Here is a 17,685-nt window from a genome sequence, read left to right as displayed (position 1 = left end):
CATGTGTATTATGTAGAGTGTGTGTGTGTGTGTGGACCAATTTTACCAGTCTATTTGGTATGTTGTATATTGTGGAATATGTTCAATGTGCAAACCCTGTCCAGCCGGGACTCATCCATGCTTTTAGAGTGCTCCTTCAGTTTGAACTCTTCTCGGTCTACACGTAGACTCTCGATGTCGGCAGAGAGATGAGGCATGTTGGAAACCCAAGCCACAGTGCGCTCTGACGCAGGGGTTGGTGGGTTCAGAGTGGAAGGCGACTTTGTGCCCTGCAACAAATCAAACAAAAATGAAACTGGAAAACTAAAAAAACAGGTGACAGCTGCAGCATAAACACTGTACCACACTAACTGTACATATGGCTCAGAGTAGGAATGTATATGATACATAAATATATTTCTGAACTTAAATTATATTATTACTGATATGAGATAGTAAGGGAAGTTTGGTGACCTGTTTGTTGACGGTGGGCTTAAGTAAATGTTGTTGTTGCTGTTGTTGCTGTTGTTGTTGTTGTTGTTGTTGCTGTGCTGGTTTGGCTGGTGCATTGCTCTGGCTGTTCTCTGTGTTCTCAGCAGTGCCCCCCTGTGGTGGCTGGCTGTCAGTAACTGTGCTGGTCTGATGTGGCAGCCCAGGAGCTGGACTGTCTTTGACGGACAGCTGCTGTCGTGGTGACTGCCTAGTTCCAAAACTAGACTCTGGAGATTGAAGGAGATTTCCGCTCTGTGGGCGGGCCTTAGGTGGGGTGGAGTTAGCTGCCGAGCTGACGGACAGCTGGTGAGAGGGCTGAGGTTTCATGCGCTGAGAAGGGGGTTGGGCCATGGAGGCCTGACGGGCAGGGTGGATTGTGGTGGGGGGCGTGGCCAGTGAGGCAGGTGTACCTGTGCCGGTGGAAGTCTGAGGAGCCATTCCCATCAATACCTGCTGCTGAAGATTTTCCTGGGAGAAAGAAGGAAAAAGGCAGAGTGAGACAGAGAGAGAGAGAGAGAGAGAGAGAGAGAGGTTAGCTTCAGATTTAGCTTATTAACTGCTATATGTGTGGGTCTTTATAGCGCATTCATAACATACCCATGCTTATTCACTCAACATATAATTACTGTGGCATTTGACTGTATATTTGTTAGACATTTACTGTGGCATTTTGACTGTACATTACTCATTCTGAGGGTTTACATGTGTCATTTTTACTGTATATTAATTGCATATTAAAAGCACAATAAATACCTGTTTTCTGTGTTGTCATGGGTGTAATTTTGCATACCTGCACCTGCAGCGAGAGCTGCCGCCTGGCGTAGTCAGCCTGATGGTGGCGTGTGAAGTCGTCACTGTAACTGTGTGAGTGGACAATGCTGGGCTGGACCAAACTGCTCTGGGACCTTAATGCAGACAGATCCTCACTGCGGGAAAAACCACTGTGACCGAAAGCTGGGACAAACCCATTCTCAGGCTCAGGTGCCAATAAGAGAGGAGGGGGTGGGGCCTGAGCTGTGGTTTGGGCGTGGTACTGTGGGCCATCAGATGCCAGATGGAACAAAGGGTTCTGGAAGGACAGGGGAACATGCATGGCAGCCGCCTGCTGTTGTTGCTGCTGAGACAGCGAATCAGTGGTCAAAGCTCCTGAGTGCCCCAGTCTGAGCCCTCCTGACATACTGGAGCCCCCTGATCCTGCAGAAACGCGGCCCCCCACACGCAAGGGCCCGCCCAGGGCACCAAAACTACCCAGCCCAGCAATGGAAGCCTGGGATGAGTTCATCATGTCTGAGTGCAGGTTAGAGATACTGTTAATGCGTGAGTCCTGAAGATCCATCATGGACACACTCTTATTGACACTGAGGACCTGCAACACACACACACACACACACACACACACAGACACACCGGAAACACACATACTTATTGACAATGAGGAACTGAAACACACAAACTAAAAACATAGTTTTAACCTGTCTTAGGACCTGTCAAAACTAACACAATATGAACACACTCTCTTAACTAAACTGCACACCTGTAATGCAAACACACGGTGAATTTTAAGCTGCTAGTGCCGTAGATAAAGCTGAAACTGCTGAATGGGTGAACCGATGGAGTGTGAGTGTGTGTGTGTGTGGGTAGGTGTGTGTGTTTTACAGAACACCAGTAGCCATGAGCTAACATGTAGAGACATAACTGGAGTCTTGAACAGGGAGAAACTTTTTACTGGCAGACGAAATTCATGCACTTGGTTTCCTTTTTCCTATGCCTGCAGCAGCATGAGGAGCAGAGGCATTCAGACTAGCACATTAATAAGAATGCACGTGAGCATGTGAGCAGCTTTGTGCGTGCTCAAATCAGGAGGATTTTGGAGACGCTGTGGTTCTCAGCAATTCCAGAACCCTAATCCAACTGCCTTTTGGGTAAACTCTGACGATGGCCAATGGCTAGGGCAGTAAAGCCACCAACTCTATCTACTTTATCTACTAATATTCTATCAACTCTATCTACACCGTGCGCTAGAGGACAACTAGCAGGTTCAAAAGGCAAATACAGTCCAGATTGTAGCAGACCCAAATGACATGCAAGGATTTACTACTCATGTCAATACCCTGTGTGGCCCATGGTACAGCCAAACACTCCGTCAGACTGATGGAGATCTCCACAAGGACAAACAAACAGAACTAGATATAAAGGTGCAGAACTTAATGGGACCAAGCTGAGATCCTGAAGCATAGTGGATACCTTCTCACACGGTGCCTACATCACCTCATCACACACATTTGGCTGTCAGACTGCCTCCCAGGAACAGAAAAATACCACTTGTGGTCATTTACATCAATTGGTGAAAAGCCAGATAGTGGCAATAATCCAGGCATCTGCTTTCCCTCTGTTATGAGGAAAGTAGTGGCCAAAGTGTCGTTGCATCAACTGCTGGAAAACATCTCAGAAAATGTGCTCCCTGAATCTCAGAGTGGCTTCAGAAAATCTCTGACAATCTTGGGGTGGCACACTAAAAAGGCTATATAGCATAGATGAATTTCAGGGTGCGCAAGTTAATACGACGGTAAAGAAATTGTATTATAGTGTATAATAAATTGCATAGTGTTTAATTCCTTCGCTGAGCTGACCCCATGTGAATGTCAGATTATGACATTTACATGAGATCAGCCAAGGAGTCATGAATTAGCCAATCAAACTCCAATTTGAATGCATCATCACCAATAAATCAAGGGTGTGGGCTCCTTAAACATGAATATTTATTATTAGCCGATAACAAAAGCTTCATTTATGTCCAGCACATCATATTTAATATTATTTACATGCATCTTCCATTCTTTGAATCATTGCATTGAACAGAAATTGTATCTCAAATGTAAAAATTCTAGGTGGGCAAAAATCTACAAGTGGCTATAAGTCTAGTCTGTCTGTATCCTCTAGAATGAAACAATGTCTGACTAAAGTTCTCATGCAATTACAAAACACTACACATCAGATGTCATACAAATTTCATTGGGGGCAGCCATGGCCGAAGGGTTAGAGAATCGGGCAGTCTGTGGGACCGGCAGGAAAAATGTGGACGGGGGGGGAGTGGGTGAACAGCATATTCCCCTCCCGAAACATCCATGGCTGAAGCCCCCTTGGGAAAGGAACGTAACCCCCAACTGCCCCCCGGGCACTAGCGTGCTGCCCACTGCTCCTGCTCCTGGTGTGTGTGTGTGTGTGTGTGTGTGTGCTCACTACCAGTGTGTATAGGATGAGTTAAATGCAGCGGTTTAATTCACTACTCACTGCTCACACTGTGTGTGTGTGATCACAGCAATTCTAATCTAATCCAGTCTAATCTATGACTCAGTTTCTTTGCATGATTGGGTGGAAAGATGTCGTGTGAAAGGAGATGCATAAACATAGACATAGGATCCATATTTTACTATCCTGTGTCGGGAAATGAATTAAAATGAGATGGCCTAGACTGATTACAACTACTAATACTAAGGGTCACAAAATGCTAAAATTATCGTACATTATGAGACTTTTGGCATTATTGATCGTGCATTGTACAGAGGGCAAAATTATTGTACAAATAAAATAGGTATCGTATATCTGGCAACGCTGAATTGCTTCAAGTTTCAAGTTTATTTAGAGCCCAATATCACTGTTTACAGTCTCAAAGGGCTTTACAGGCCACAACAGTCAAAATCAAAACAGGACGGCACCCCCTGACTTAATCCTCATGGTGGGCAAGAAAAAACTCCCCAAAAACCCAAAAGGGAAATAGGAAAATGGGAGAAATCTTGAGGAGGACCACAGAGAGAGGAGACCCCTTCTTGGCCAGACAAGTGTGCAATAGGTGCCGGCCCAGTGGGCAATTACAATTGCAAGTAAATTCAGAGCATGAACAAAGGGGACGGCGATGCTGACAGGAGGCTGACAGGGGATGAAAGATGATAACACCAGGATGGATCAGTCCAGAGGGCAGGAGGAGTCAGGATCACTGGTATCTCAGGAGTAGCATGTGTGGCTCGACAGAGAGAGAGAGAGAGAGAGAGAGAGAGAGAAACATTGTTAGATGTTCATTTCCACATAATGGTTAAGGGAAAAAAAATGTGTGAGTGTGTTTGTCTGTGTGTCTGCCCTGTGATGGACTGGCAACCTGTCCAGGGTGTTTCCCTGCCTTTCGCCCTATAAGCGCTGGGATAGGCTCCAGCACCCCCCGCAACCCTAATCAGGATAAGCGGCTTAGATAGTGAGTGAGTGAGAGTTAAGGGAAAATGTACATTGTGTGCCGAGTGCAGGAAGGGACTCTAGCAAGACTAGCTATTACAGCATAGTTAAAAGGGAGAGCTAGAAGGTAATACAGACATGAGGACACTCTGGGACACAAGGCAGCCACCCACTCCACCATCAACAAACCTGAGTGAACATGTTAGAGTGGGGGAGCGACAGCATCCAAACATCCCAGTTGACCAAACATTCTAGTTTTCAGCCTTGACTTAAACATAGAGACTGTGTCTGAGTCTCGAACATTAATCGGGATGCTGTTCCATAACTGTGGGGCTCTGTAAGAGAAGGCTCTGCCCCCTGCTGTAACCGTCACAACTCGAGGTAATTGCTCACCTGAACCCGTGCGGAAAATCAAAAAGTGTCCCCTCCCGTGAATTTTCGAAATGTGATGTGGCAGGGGAAGACGCGACGTGTCAGAGGCGGAAAAGGTAGCGCTTCTTTTATGAATATTAATGAGTCTTCCCCGACACAGTACATTTTGAAAATTCGCCTCCCGGCTGAAAAACAAGGGAATTGTGTCCTGTAACGCTGTGGCCAGAGCCTCAGTTGTTCCGCCTTAAAATGTATATAATAAATATATATAAGACTTTTAAGGGCTTGCTGTTGCGAAGAGATTACAATGAGTGGGGCTTATCAGTTGGGGGGGCCAGTGGAGTGGTGGCCACGGCCCCCCTGGCAACCCTCGGGGGCACCCTTGCCAGCACTGACAGACACATGAGATGCTGGAGGGGGCACTTCCTACCTGAGTGTTCTGTTCTCTTTAAGGAAGGAATTTACAAGCTCTTGCAAGAGAGAGGAGCTAAAAACTGTTTAGAAGAAGTTTTCATGTGAACTTATACAGCATCCATATTTCTCCTCTTGACAGATGGTTTTGTTTCTCCGAGGTAATTTTTTTTCATCATTTTGCTCACTCATAGAACAATCACCATTACAACTGAACTGCGAAGACACATCTCTGGCTCTCTGAGCAACACAGGAGGACGTCTTGCTGCTTGTGTGGACCTTCTGGACACACCACTCCCACTTCCCAGGTTTGACCCTTCAGTCGTCTAAGCATCTCAAGATTCAAGATTCAGAACTTTATTGTCATTGTGCAAGCACAAGGAAATAGCAATTTTTTTTCAAGATACAATCTCCTTAATTAAAACCCTCACACACACAGACAGGGTGGTATCAAATTAGGGACTGGTTTTTACTTAGTTTATTCCCTGGACTACAAGTGTTGAGAGGTGCTAGTTCAGTGTCTCAGCATTTCCCCTAACATGGGGCTGAGAGGTGAGCCCCTCAGGGAATTCTGGTCTATCCTTGGTGGACTGCATACCTCACAAGGACATGTTCACTTGCACTAAAACTCCTTGGATCAGTAACTGCCAGACAAATGATACCTTTGAAGGACCGGCCTAACTCAAATTTATTATTTTACTGGATAATGCATTTTATTTGTATTTTGGTATTTTTGTTTTCTGCAATTTCCAGTGAACTCCATTCTTATAAGCATAGTCTGCCCCTTCAGTAGTGTATGCTAAAAAATGTAATATGACTACTTTTGATTTTGATGAATTATCATTTTGGAGTTCATGATTTGTAAGAGAACTAAAATGCCCAGCTTTCCTGCACTCAGGTACAGCTCAGAGTCTTCACAAACACTGTATTGAAAGACATAGCGCATCATGCACTCACACACTCACTCAACACTGACACTCACTTAACACTAGGCATGTCACGATACCAGAAATTTAGTAGTCGATACCAATACCAGTGAAATTCAACGATTCCTGATACCCAATTCCATACCACAATAAAAAAACAAAAACAAAATAATAGATCCCATGTACTTCAACATACACTCCTTTATTAAAAACTGCATTCTGCTTTTTGCGAATTAATTATTAATCCCTGATGATCTGCCTTGAATGCAAAGTACTTCCGTACATGACTCTTACTGGTTTTCTTTTTGTTGAGTCGAGGCAGAGCTGTTGCTGCAGCTGTACTTGTCGCCATCTTGCACATGTTCTTGTTCTTAATTTTTGAAAATGTAGTGTGGCAGGGGAAGACTCATTAATATTCATAAAAGAAGCTCTACCTGATTGGTCGATACAATGTTCCTGCTCTGACACATTACATGCGTGCATAAAGCCTTTCAAAACCATGGCAACCCTGAACTTGCTGTCATCTCAGAATTCGCTCCTGAGGAGATTTAAAATCCCACTGACTCCCTATTGACATCGGACATTAGACATCCTGAAGTGCTTCAAGTAAGGTATGTACAAGTTAATGATGCTTTATTTTTGTGAAGTGGTAGTGACGTTAAGTTAGTGTCAGTGTTTTAATGTTTCATGATCATAAAGAAATCAAAGCAGAAAATGATCTCTTGAAACTTTGACGATAACAATTTCGAAAATTTGTGTGTTGGTGGGCGCCTTTCTTCTTCCTCTGGTATTTAACAGCAGACTAGAACACTTGCAGGTGTATATGCTGCCCCTATCAGGTCCGGAAGAATTGCATCAGTGGTATCTACGGCACTGTAGAAAAATGAGTACCATCATGTCTTCAGAGTTTTGGCATTGACTTGGTACCAAAGCATTGGTTCTTGTGAAATCCCTACTCCACACTGACACTCAACACTGACATTCAACTCTGACATTCAATACTGACACTAGCTTCGGTTACATGCACAGTATTGTTTCATTCAGATCTGACTGATGATTCCGAATGTGCTGTTTACGTGAAAGCGGTTCATTCCAATTGCGAAGAAATGAACTTTGCGCTGACCTGTACGATGTAGTCGAAGGCTATATAAAAATCTCTAAACCTGTCATACATAGAAATAAATAATGTTCGAGTGGTCAAAAGAACGCTCACAATCAAGTATTGTCAGGGCAACAACACCTTCACTTGAGGTCAGTGATTTGATCAGATAATTACTTAAGACAACTGTAATTATAATTATAATAATTATATCATCTCTGCGTGGAATATTCTCACAAACTTGCTTAAACAGTTCATTTAGTGTGTCACACTGGCTGCCAAGTTTTTTTTTTAAACTGTCATGCATAGTAAAACATCAGTACATAATTACTTCGCGTAATGAACATGCGCAGAGGTAATGATCTCTGTTCCAAGTGCAGAAGGCAATCCGATTGAGTGTTTACATGGCTAATATTTTCCTATCGAATGGACTGTCAGAAATCCAGCACCTCTTTAAATCTGATTGAATTCTCGATCAGACTGGGGTATTTCATTCTCAACGAAGTGTTTACACAAGGCATTTTCATTCCGACTGAGCTGGAATCCGATTATTAACGGAATATTAGGCTCCATGTAAATGCACCTACTGGCATTCACTCAACGCTGATAGCTGCAGAACATCTCACCATCTTCTGCAGGAGACTGAAAACCCACCTTTTCAGAATCCACCTGTCCCTCAATGTTTAACCGCTCATTTCTGTTTATATTTCAGGATATAAAATGTAAAAAAAAAAAACAAAAACAAAAAAACTCCTATGCGCTAACCTTGTTTATAGTTTTATGTTTTACTGTTGCAGAATGTACAGCAGCCTGTTACTGGAAATAATTCATTTGTATTCTTACTACGATCTTTTGCTCATGTGGTAGTTAAACTTGCCTGCAAAATGCCAATTTGTAAATTGTAACTGTAAATTGTACTAAGAGAGCATGGTCATGTTTGTTCACCTTTGGGTCAGGGTCAGTGATATCCGAGCTGCTGGTACAGTAAGCAGGACTTGAGCGTGCCAGGGGGGGGGCGTGTGACATAGAATACATCTTTGGCTGCTCTGTGGTCTCTCTCAGCAAATCCGCTCACGCTGGGATGAGAGCTCATGACTGTGCCTGCCGGCAAGCCAGATGTGGGTGAGGGCAGACGAGAGATATCAATGGAACTGGAAAAAGACAGAGAGAGAGAGAGAGAGAGAGAGAGAATGAGCCAGAATCATCAGCACAGCTCATTACTGTGTATTCTGTCACAAAGCAGCTTTATAGGATGCTGGACCTGATACCCCCAGTGAGCAGGCTCAGGGCAACAAAGAAAAACTCCCTTAAACCAGGATATGAGGAAACCTTGGGATGAAACACCTTTTTATCCTTTTTTTCTCCCAATTTAGTGCTGGCCAATCTCCTCATGTTTCTATTTGTGTTGCTTAAACAGCTCCCACGCTGGCCAGGGAGGGGGTAGACTACCCCATCCTCCCCCATGCATGTGGAGCCAGAGACAGAACCTTCTCTTCACCAGGCTGTAGAGAACTTTTCTGGGAAAACTCATAATGTGTGCAGAGGCTCAGGCTGTGCACTCTGTATCCCCTCCAGTAAATGTGACACCCTGATCAACCAATGCCACTGTGGCAGCAATGTGAAGACAAACTCCTACCCGCCTCCCACCTGCAAACGCTGCCAACTGTGGATTTCTGTGGATGCCCGGGCCAAGCTGAGACACAAAACTGGTTCTCTGTCTTTGCATTTATTAACTTAGCAGGTAAACAAACTGAAAAATGCTAACAAACTACAGTAAATTAATAAACGAGGCTGCAGTACCTGTTGAGATCCCGCATCATCAGACTCTGGAAGTCAGTGGAAACGAGGCGGTTGAATGCTGGCCGTGAGAGGAGGCGGTCATTGGGGCGCTCTGGCTGGTGACTTGCCTGTCGGTGAAGCTGTGGGTTTCTCAGGGCAACGCTGATGTCATTCAGTAACCGTGGCAATGGGCCCAGCTTCAGTATGGCATCCTGACCAATATATAGAGGTCATAATCCAGCATATAGATGCTGGTGTTTGATTTCCCCAACATAAATCTTTCTGGAGTTGCAGAGTTTCTTTATATTCCATAGACATACAGATGACATTTTACAGTTACATAGGCATTGCTGTTTTCACAGTCATTTTAATTTTGTAGATCAATCTATAGTTTATGCTCAGAGTTCTTTTTATGCTGTTTAATGTGTTGTGTGATAAACATGTACTACTGTGGCAAACAGGAGCATGGGGTGTCTGTTCCAAAATAATAAAGGTTAAGAGGATCCAGCATGCTCAGGCTCTTGGGTTAGGGCTATCTTAGGCTTAGGGTTAGGGTTAGGGTTAGGGCTATCTTAGGGTTAGGGTTAGGCTTAGGGTTTAAGCCAACTTTCATTCAAGCCATTTGGGTATTTTGTCCCTAATTTTTTAATCAGCGTCAATTGTTGCTGTTGCCTTTGTGCATTTGTCTGGTTAGGATTGTGTTCTAGTCCTGATACTTCAATTGCATTTACTCCATGATCCAAGAAGTGTTGAACTATGTGTGTTTGGGTTTCCTTCCTGTTGTTAATGCTGTCTGTATTTTGTGTCAGTTGGGTTGCTATGGAGATGCCCATCTGTCCTATGAAATGAAGACCATACATTTTGCAGTTGCATAGATGCTGTTGGTAGCGTTTGGTCCTCTGTGTTGCGTTTTTGCATAAACATTTCCATCAGCCCTGTTGTTTTTATCATACTCTGGGCCTTTAAGAATTTGAATAAAGTATCTATCTATCTATCTATCTATCTATCTATCTATCTGTCTGTCTTTTTAAGAGGCTCTGTGGTTTTGTTTTTCTTTTTTTCCTGGAGGGGCCTAGTTTGCTTCATATTAGGATATCTTGTAGATTGTTTTTTTTTTTTTTTTTGGTAATCTTGTTTATACTATGGTGATTCTGTTGTCTTCTGTAGTCTGTAGTGTTCTGTAGTGTTTTCGATCATTGTGTGGAAGTTGCTATTGTGTATGTTGTTCTGAGGGGTGTGGTTTTCTTGTTGTCCAGTTCTTTTGCTTCATGACAGGAAGGACTCTGCATATTTCCCCTTTGGAATAACTGTCTCCTAGGGGTGTTTGATATTGACAAAAATTTATATCTCGATATTTTCTGGGATTTTGCATCCTTCAGAAATGTGTTTGTAAGTTTTACATTGTACTAGGGTTAGGGTTAGGGTTAGTTTTACATTGTACTGGCTCACTCTTGGGTTAGGGTTAGGGTTAGGGGTTAGGGCTAGGGGTTAGGGGTTAGGGGTTAGGGCTGGGGGTTAGGGGTTAGGGTTAGGGTTAGGGTTAGTTTTACATTGTACTGGCTCACTCTTGGGTTAGGGTTAGGGGTTAGGGTTAAGGGTTAGGGCTGGGGGTTAGGGGTTAGGGGTTAGGGTTAGGGTTAGGGGTTAGGGCTGGGGGTTAGGGGTTAGGGGTTAGGGTTAGGGTTAGTTTTACATTGTACTGGCTCACTCTTGGGTTAGGGTTAGGGTTAGGGGTTAGGGCTAGGGGTTAGGGGTTAGGGGTTAGGGCTGGGGGTTAGGGGTTAGGGGTTAGGGTTAGGGTTAGTTTTACATTGTACTGGCTCACTCTTGGGTTAGGGTTAGGGTTAGGGGTTAGGGCTAGGGGTTAGGGTTAGGGGTTAGGGCTGGGGGTTAGGGGTTAGGGTTAGGGTTAGGGTTAGTTTTACATTGTACTGGCTCACTCTTGGGTTAGGGTTAAGGGTTAGGGCTGGGGGTTAGGGGTTAGGGGTTAGGGTTAGGGTTAGGGGTTAGGGCTGGGGTTAGGGGTTAGGGGTTAGGGTTAGGGTTAGGGCTCACTCTTGTCAACAGGATATTAACTGTTGCTTACTAATAATATTAATAGAAACAATACATTTAAGGAAAACAGCTCTTATTTAATTACTTAGAGCTGAAGCATTCAGGTAAAAACAATACAGAAAAATTCAAATCACCAGTGCAAGTATTACTGAGATCAAACAGTTTACAGATGGTGAAACAAGTTAGTTGTCGAGCTGTGTTTACAACAACCGATTTCTGACAGTTTGCAGATTGCTGTCTTTTGAGCAACATCCGTCTTTTCAAATTCAATCTAATGACGTAGATCACGAGGCTGGTAGTGTCTGTATTTTGTCTCCTGGTGCCATTTGTTCATTCATTTTTAACTTCAGTCATCCGTTTTTAGGCAGCTACACTAGCTTAACTTGTTGTGCTTTGACCATGTACTCCTACACTAGCATACTGTATACACTCTCAATGCGCACGTGCAGTAGTCTATATCCTACTAGGCCACATGATGCAGTGAATGCGTGGACTCTCAAGGCGTGTTTTTGATTGTTTTTTGCAAAGTGAGCGACATGCTCGATAATGTCAGCTCGCACATCGTTAAAACAACAATTATAATATTATCATAGACAATACATCACACACCCCTACTGTCTCCCACAAAATCATGCTGTTGTCTTGGAGATCTTGTGGAATCTTAACATTTGGAATTTAATGCAACTTTTGAATGTATGTTTGGTGTGGAGGCTATATTTTTTTTGGAGCGCATGTGTGTCTATGTGAAACAGACTTTAGTGACTAAGATGTTTGTGAAAACCATTTCTTCCCAGTTTATTGTGAACATATCTTACAGGCTGGGGCAAATGACTGTCTCTTTCACCTGTGGGTTAAATACTGAGTTGGATTAAAAGTCAGTCTATGAAAATTGTAAAATTTCTTTGTCTAGCCTTTTGTTGTCTGGATTTTTGTTAGGGTTAGGTTAGCATTAGCATTAGGGTTAGGGTTAGGATTAGAGTTGGGACAGAGTCAGAGTTAGGGTTAATGTTAGGGTTAAGCTTATAAAAACCATATGTATAACATTGTGATGAAACTCAAACCTTGCTGAGCTGTGCCATAACCTCCCACAGCAAACTGTGCAGTATTGAGAGTTCTCTTCCCAGGTCAATGTAGCCTTCAAAGGCCCCTGCTGTGTTCCCACAGTCCAGGTTAGAGATCTCATACAAGAACTGCTGCATGGAGCCCCACTCAACCTCCAGAAACTCATTCATGAAACACATAAAGTCCTCCTTAGCACCAAACCTGCACAACAGAACAGAAGAGAAACGGTGTGGGAGAGGAGAGAGGGAAACAGAGACAGGGCAGACAGATGACAGAGTTAGAGAGAGGGAAACAGAGAAAGAGACAGATGACAGAGTTAGAGAGAGGGAAACAGAGAAAGAGACAGATGACAGAGTTAGAGAGAGGGAAACAGAGACAGGGCAGACAGATGACAGAGTTAGAGAGAGGGAAACAGAGAAAGAGACAGATGACAGAGTTAGAGAGAGGGAAACAGAGAAAGAGACAGATGACAGAGTTAGAGAGAGGGAAACAGAGAAAGAGACAGATGACAGAGTTAGAGAGAGGGAAACAGAGACAGGGCAGACAGATGACAGAGTTAGAGAGAGGGAAACAGAGACAGGGCAGACAGATGACAGAATGAGAGAGAGAGCAGAAAAGAAAAAGAGAAGCGCAGACTGACAGGAGGTAATGGGATGGAGAAATACATACAAGAGAAAGAAATACAGGCAATGTGAAATGACACTGACAACTGTTAAACCCCTAGTAAGAAGGAAAGAGAAGAGAAAGAGAGACATACAGAGAGAGAGTGATACAGAGAGAGAGATACAGAGAGAGAGAGATACAGAGAGAGAGATACAGAGAGAGAGAGATACAGAGAGAGAGTGATACAGAGAGGGAGATACAGAGAGAGAGAGAGAGAGAGAGAGAGAGATACAGAGAGAGAGAGGATTGGGACAGGGATTAACACTAGAACTGTAATGGATTCAGAATCAAAGATGGATGTAAATCAATGTGTGTGTGTGTGTGTGTGTGTGTGTGTGTGTGTGTGTGGGTGTGAGTAAGAATGCTTGTGGGTGTGAGAGAGAGAGAGAAAGAGAGAGAAAAAGTGTCAGTGTGTGTATCAGTCTTAGTGTGAGTTTGGTATGTATTCTGCCTGTCTTTGAAGTTTCTTTGGATAAAAGCATCTGCTAAACAAATAAGTGTAAATGTGATTGAGTCATATCATAAAGTAGCAGTGGACTCTAGTGACTGACTTGGAGAAGCTGGCCAGGTTCTGTACCACCTTGGCGATGAGAGTGAGTGTTCGGGATGTGCGTTCTGCAGGGTATTCCTGTGTCAGATTGAACAGGGACGGGGACATAATGGCAGGGCACAGAAAACGCAAGAACAGAGAGGAGCTGATGAGCCGATCGGCGATATCCTCACGACCACGCTCGGCACAGCGCACACGCCAGGATGCAAACACCTCCTTCAGCTCCCGTGGAAACACACTGCAAACAGAGAGAAGGGAACTGCTCTGGAGATGAGCAGGTACATGAAAAACAAAGTCTTTTATAGGTTGTTTTCTTGAGAATTGAGAAGAGAGAGAGGGAAGAGTTGGGAGAAGAGGAACAGTTTGGAGGAGAACATGACAGTGAGAGGACACAGATTAACAGATTGGCCAAACATTTCTCTGGTTGAGGATCTAAATGACATTTACTCATTTAACACAAAAATATAGAAATGCTGAGCATAGAAAAACGCAGTGGGTATGACTGACCAATGGGAGTTGATGATCTTGCAGAGTGCCAGTTCACAGCACATGCGCAGATTGGCCTGCTGGTCAGGGAGGACAGATGGAGGAGTTCTCATGGGATCTACTTCACAGTTCTCCTCTGACTCATACAGGGCACGAATAAACTCTCCTAGACACACCGCAACATTATAGAAACCCATCATATCAATATCACATGAAACCACATTATCTTCACCCTAACCCTAGGACACAACCATAAGAATTATCTTCACCGTGCATTGTGCATTCAAGTTCACAAATTTTTGACTGTCCTATCATATTTAAGCCCAATAACATGATATGAGAAGAAGAGCTTAAGTCTTACCTATAACAGTATCGTATACCATTAATATGTGATATCACATCACAGAGGGAGAGCTGAGATACAAATGTTCTTACCTATTGTATCCTTCAGGTATCTGTGACCAATTAGCTTCAGATATTCCTCCACTGCTTTAGTGGCCAGCGTGTTCTCTCTGAAGATCAGATGTTCTCGGTCAATGAAACGGTCCACTTCGCACATCGCCATATCTGACAAAAAATCCTGAAACAGAGCCAGAGATCACTGTCTCTGATAAAGACTCTGACACAGAGATCACTGTCTCTAACACAGTCTCTGACACAGACATCACTGTCTCTGATAAAGACTCTGACACAGACATCACTGTCTCTGATAAAGACTCTGACACAGAGATCACTGTCTCTGATACAGACTCTGACACAGAGATCACTGTCTCTAACACAGTCTCTGACACAGAGATCACTGTCTCTGATACAGACTCTGACACAGAGATCACTGTCTCTGATACAGACTCTGACACAGAGATCACTGTCTCTGACACAGTCTCTGACACAGAGATCACTGTCTCAGACACAGTCTCTGACACAGAGATCACTGTCTCTGATACAGACTCTGACACAGAGATCACTGTCTCAGACACAGTCTCTGACACAGAGATCACTGTCTCTGATACAGACTCTGACACAGAGATCACTGTCTCTGACACAGTCTCTGACACAGAGATCACTGTCTCAGACACAGTCTCTGACACAGAGATCACTGTCTCTGATACAGACTCTGACACAGACATCACTGTCTCTGATACAGACTCTGACACAGAGATCACTGTCTCAGACACAGTCTCTGACACAGAGATCACTGTCTCTGATACAGACTCTGACACAGAGATCACTGTCTCTGATACAGACTCTGACACAGAGATCACTGTCTCTGATAAAGACTCTGACACAAAGATCACTGTCTCTGACACAGTCTCTGACACAGACATCACTGTCTCTGATAAAGACTCTGACACAGACATCACTGTCTCTGATAAAGACTCTGACACAGAGATCACTGTCTCTGATACAGACTCTGACACAGAGATCACTGTCTCTAACACAGTCTCTGACACAGAGATCACTGTCTCTGATACAGACTCTGACACAGAGATCACTGTCTCTGATACAGACTCTGACACAGAGATCACTGTCTCTGACACAGTCTCTGACACAGAGATCACTGTCTCAGACACAGTCTCTGACACAGAGATCACTGTCTCTGATACAGACTCTGACACAGAGATCACTGTCTCAGACACAGTCTCTGACACAGAGATCACTGTCTCTGATACAGACTCTGACACAGAGATCACTGTCTCTGACACAGTCTCTGACACAGAGATCACTGTCTCAGACACAGTCTCTGACACAGAGATCACTGTCTCTGATACAGACTCTGACACAGAGATCACTGTCTCTGATACAGACTCTGACACAGAGATCACTGTCTCAGACACAGTCTCTGACACAGAGATCACTGTCTCTGATACAGACTCTGACACAGAGATCACTGTCTCTGATACAGACTCTGACACAGAGATCACTGTCTCTGATACAGACTCTGACACAAAGATCACTGTCTCTGACACAGTCTCTGACACAGAGATCACTGTCTCTGATACAGACTCTGACACAAAGATCACTGTCTCTAACACAGTCTCTGACACAGAGATCACTGTCTCTGATACAGACTCTGACACAGAGATCACTGTCTCTGATACAGACTCTGACACAGAGATCACTGTCTCTAACACAGTCTCTGACACAGAGATCACTGTCTCTGATATAGACTCTGACACAGAGATCACTGTCTCTGATACAGACTCTGACACAGAGATCACTGTCTCAGACACAGTCTCTGACACAGAGATCACTGTCTCTGATACAGACTCTGACACAGAGATCACTGTCTCTGATACAGACTCTGACACAGAGATCACTGTCTCTAATATAGTCTCTGACACAGAGATCACTGTCTCTGATACAGACTCTGACACAAAGATCACTGTCTCTGATACAGACTCTGACACAGAGATCACTGTCTCTGACAACTCTGACACAGACATCACTGTCTCTAATGCAGACTCTGGCACAAAGATCAATGTCTCTGACAGTTTCTGACACAGAGATCACTGTCTCTGATACAGACTCTGACACAGAGATCACTGTCTCTGATACAGACTCTGACACAGAGATCACTGTCTCTAACACAGTCTCTGACACAGAGATCACTGTCTCTGATACAGACTCTGACACAGAGATCACTGTCTCTGATACAGACTCTGACACAAAGATCACTGTCTCTGATACAGACTCTGACACAGAGATCACTGTCTCTGACACAGAGATCACTGTCTCAGACACAGTCTCTGACACAGAGATCACTGTCTCTGATACAGACTCTGACACAGAGATCACTGTCTCTGACACAGAGATCATACTGGCTATAGCTACATTCCATTGATCTAATAACTCATACAAATAAAACTGCTTCATATAAAAACCAGAGAACAGGGTCAGTAGATTGAGGCCATTTCAAATAACATTTCATTCTGAAGGAAAAACCTTTGATAGCACAATTAATGGAACCATTACTGATTACCAGCCATACTCCATACATTAGCTAAAACCTGAAGTGAAACAGTGAGATGTAAATGAAGATAACTGTTGTAGCGACAAGTTTTCATGTTTTGGGGTCCATCCTGACAATTTTGTTTTCAGTTTGTAAAACTAGGAAGGTTAGTGTCACACCAGTGTCCCTCAGTGGCTAGTAAAGTTTCAAGTTTCAAGTTTATTTAGAGCCCAATATCACTGTAAAGATTTAACCTGTGACAGTATAGTTGTCTGTGTGTATGCAGATGTAATATCTGTGTGTGTATGCATATGTGATGTGTGTATGTATGTGTGTGTGATATCTGTTTGTCTGTATATGTGATGTCTGTGCTTGTAATGTGTATATGTTTTGTTTGTGTGTGTATTTCTGTGTGTCTGTGTCTGTGTGTGTATGAATATGCGATGTCTGTGTGTGTATGCGTATGTAATGTGTTTGTGTGTGTGTGTGTGTGTGTGTGTGTGTGTGTATGTGATGTCTGTGTGTAGGTATGTGATGTCTGTTTGTGTGTATGGTTTTAGAGGAAACAGGTTAACATTGAACTAGTTACGGACAGTTTTCAGACTTAGGGTTAGGGTTAGGGTTTGGCATGATCGTT

At 43.6% G+C, this 17,685-nt stretch overlaps 1 protein-coding gene across 1 annotated transcript in view; it reads right to left on the bottom strand.

Annotated features, from left to right (window-relative positions):
• syngap1a (synaptic Ras GTPase activating protein 1a) overlaps nt 1-17,685 on the bottom strand; it is a 65,706-nt gene that overhangs the window by 5,485 nt on the left and 42,536 nt on the right. The window contains 11 exon segments of the mRNA XM_030789229.1: nt 96-269; nt 454-939; nt 1,262-1,638; nt 1,681-1,837; nt 8,449-8,517; nt 8,519-8,654; nt 9,304-9,494; nt 12,399-12,600; nt 13,614-13,850; nt 14,120-14,264; nt 14,534-14,678. Of these exon segments, the coding sequence (XP_030645089.1) occupies nt 96-269; nt 454-939; nt 1,262-1,638; nt 1,681-1,837; nt 8,449-8,517; nt 8,519-8,654; nt 9,304-9,494; nt 12,399-12,600; nt 13,614-13,850; nt 14,120-14,264; nt 14,534-14,678 (2,319 nt within the window).

The sequence above is a fragment of the Chanos chanos genome, chromosome 12 (assembly GCF_902362185.1).
Source record: "Chanos chanos chromosome 12, fChaCha1.1, whole genome shotgun sequence".
In the NCBI taxonomy this organism is placed as follows: domain Eukaryota; kingdom Metazoa; phylum Chordata; class Actinopteri; order Gonorynchiformes; family Chanidae; genus Chanos; species Chanos chanos.
This window is presented reverse-complemented; position numbering and strand designations above follow the sequence as displayed.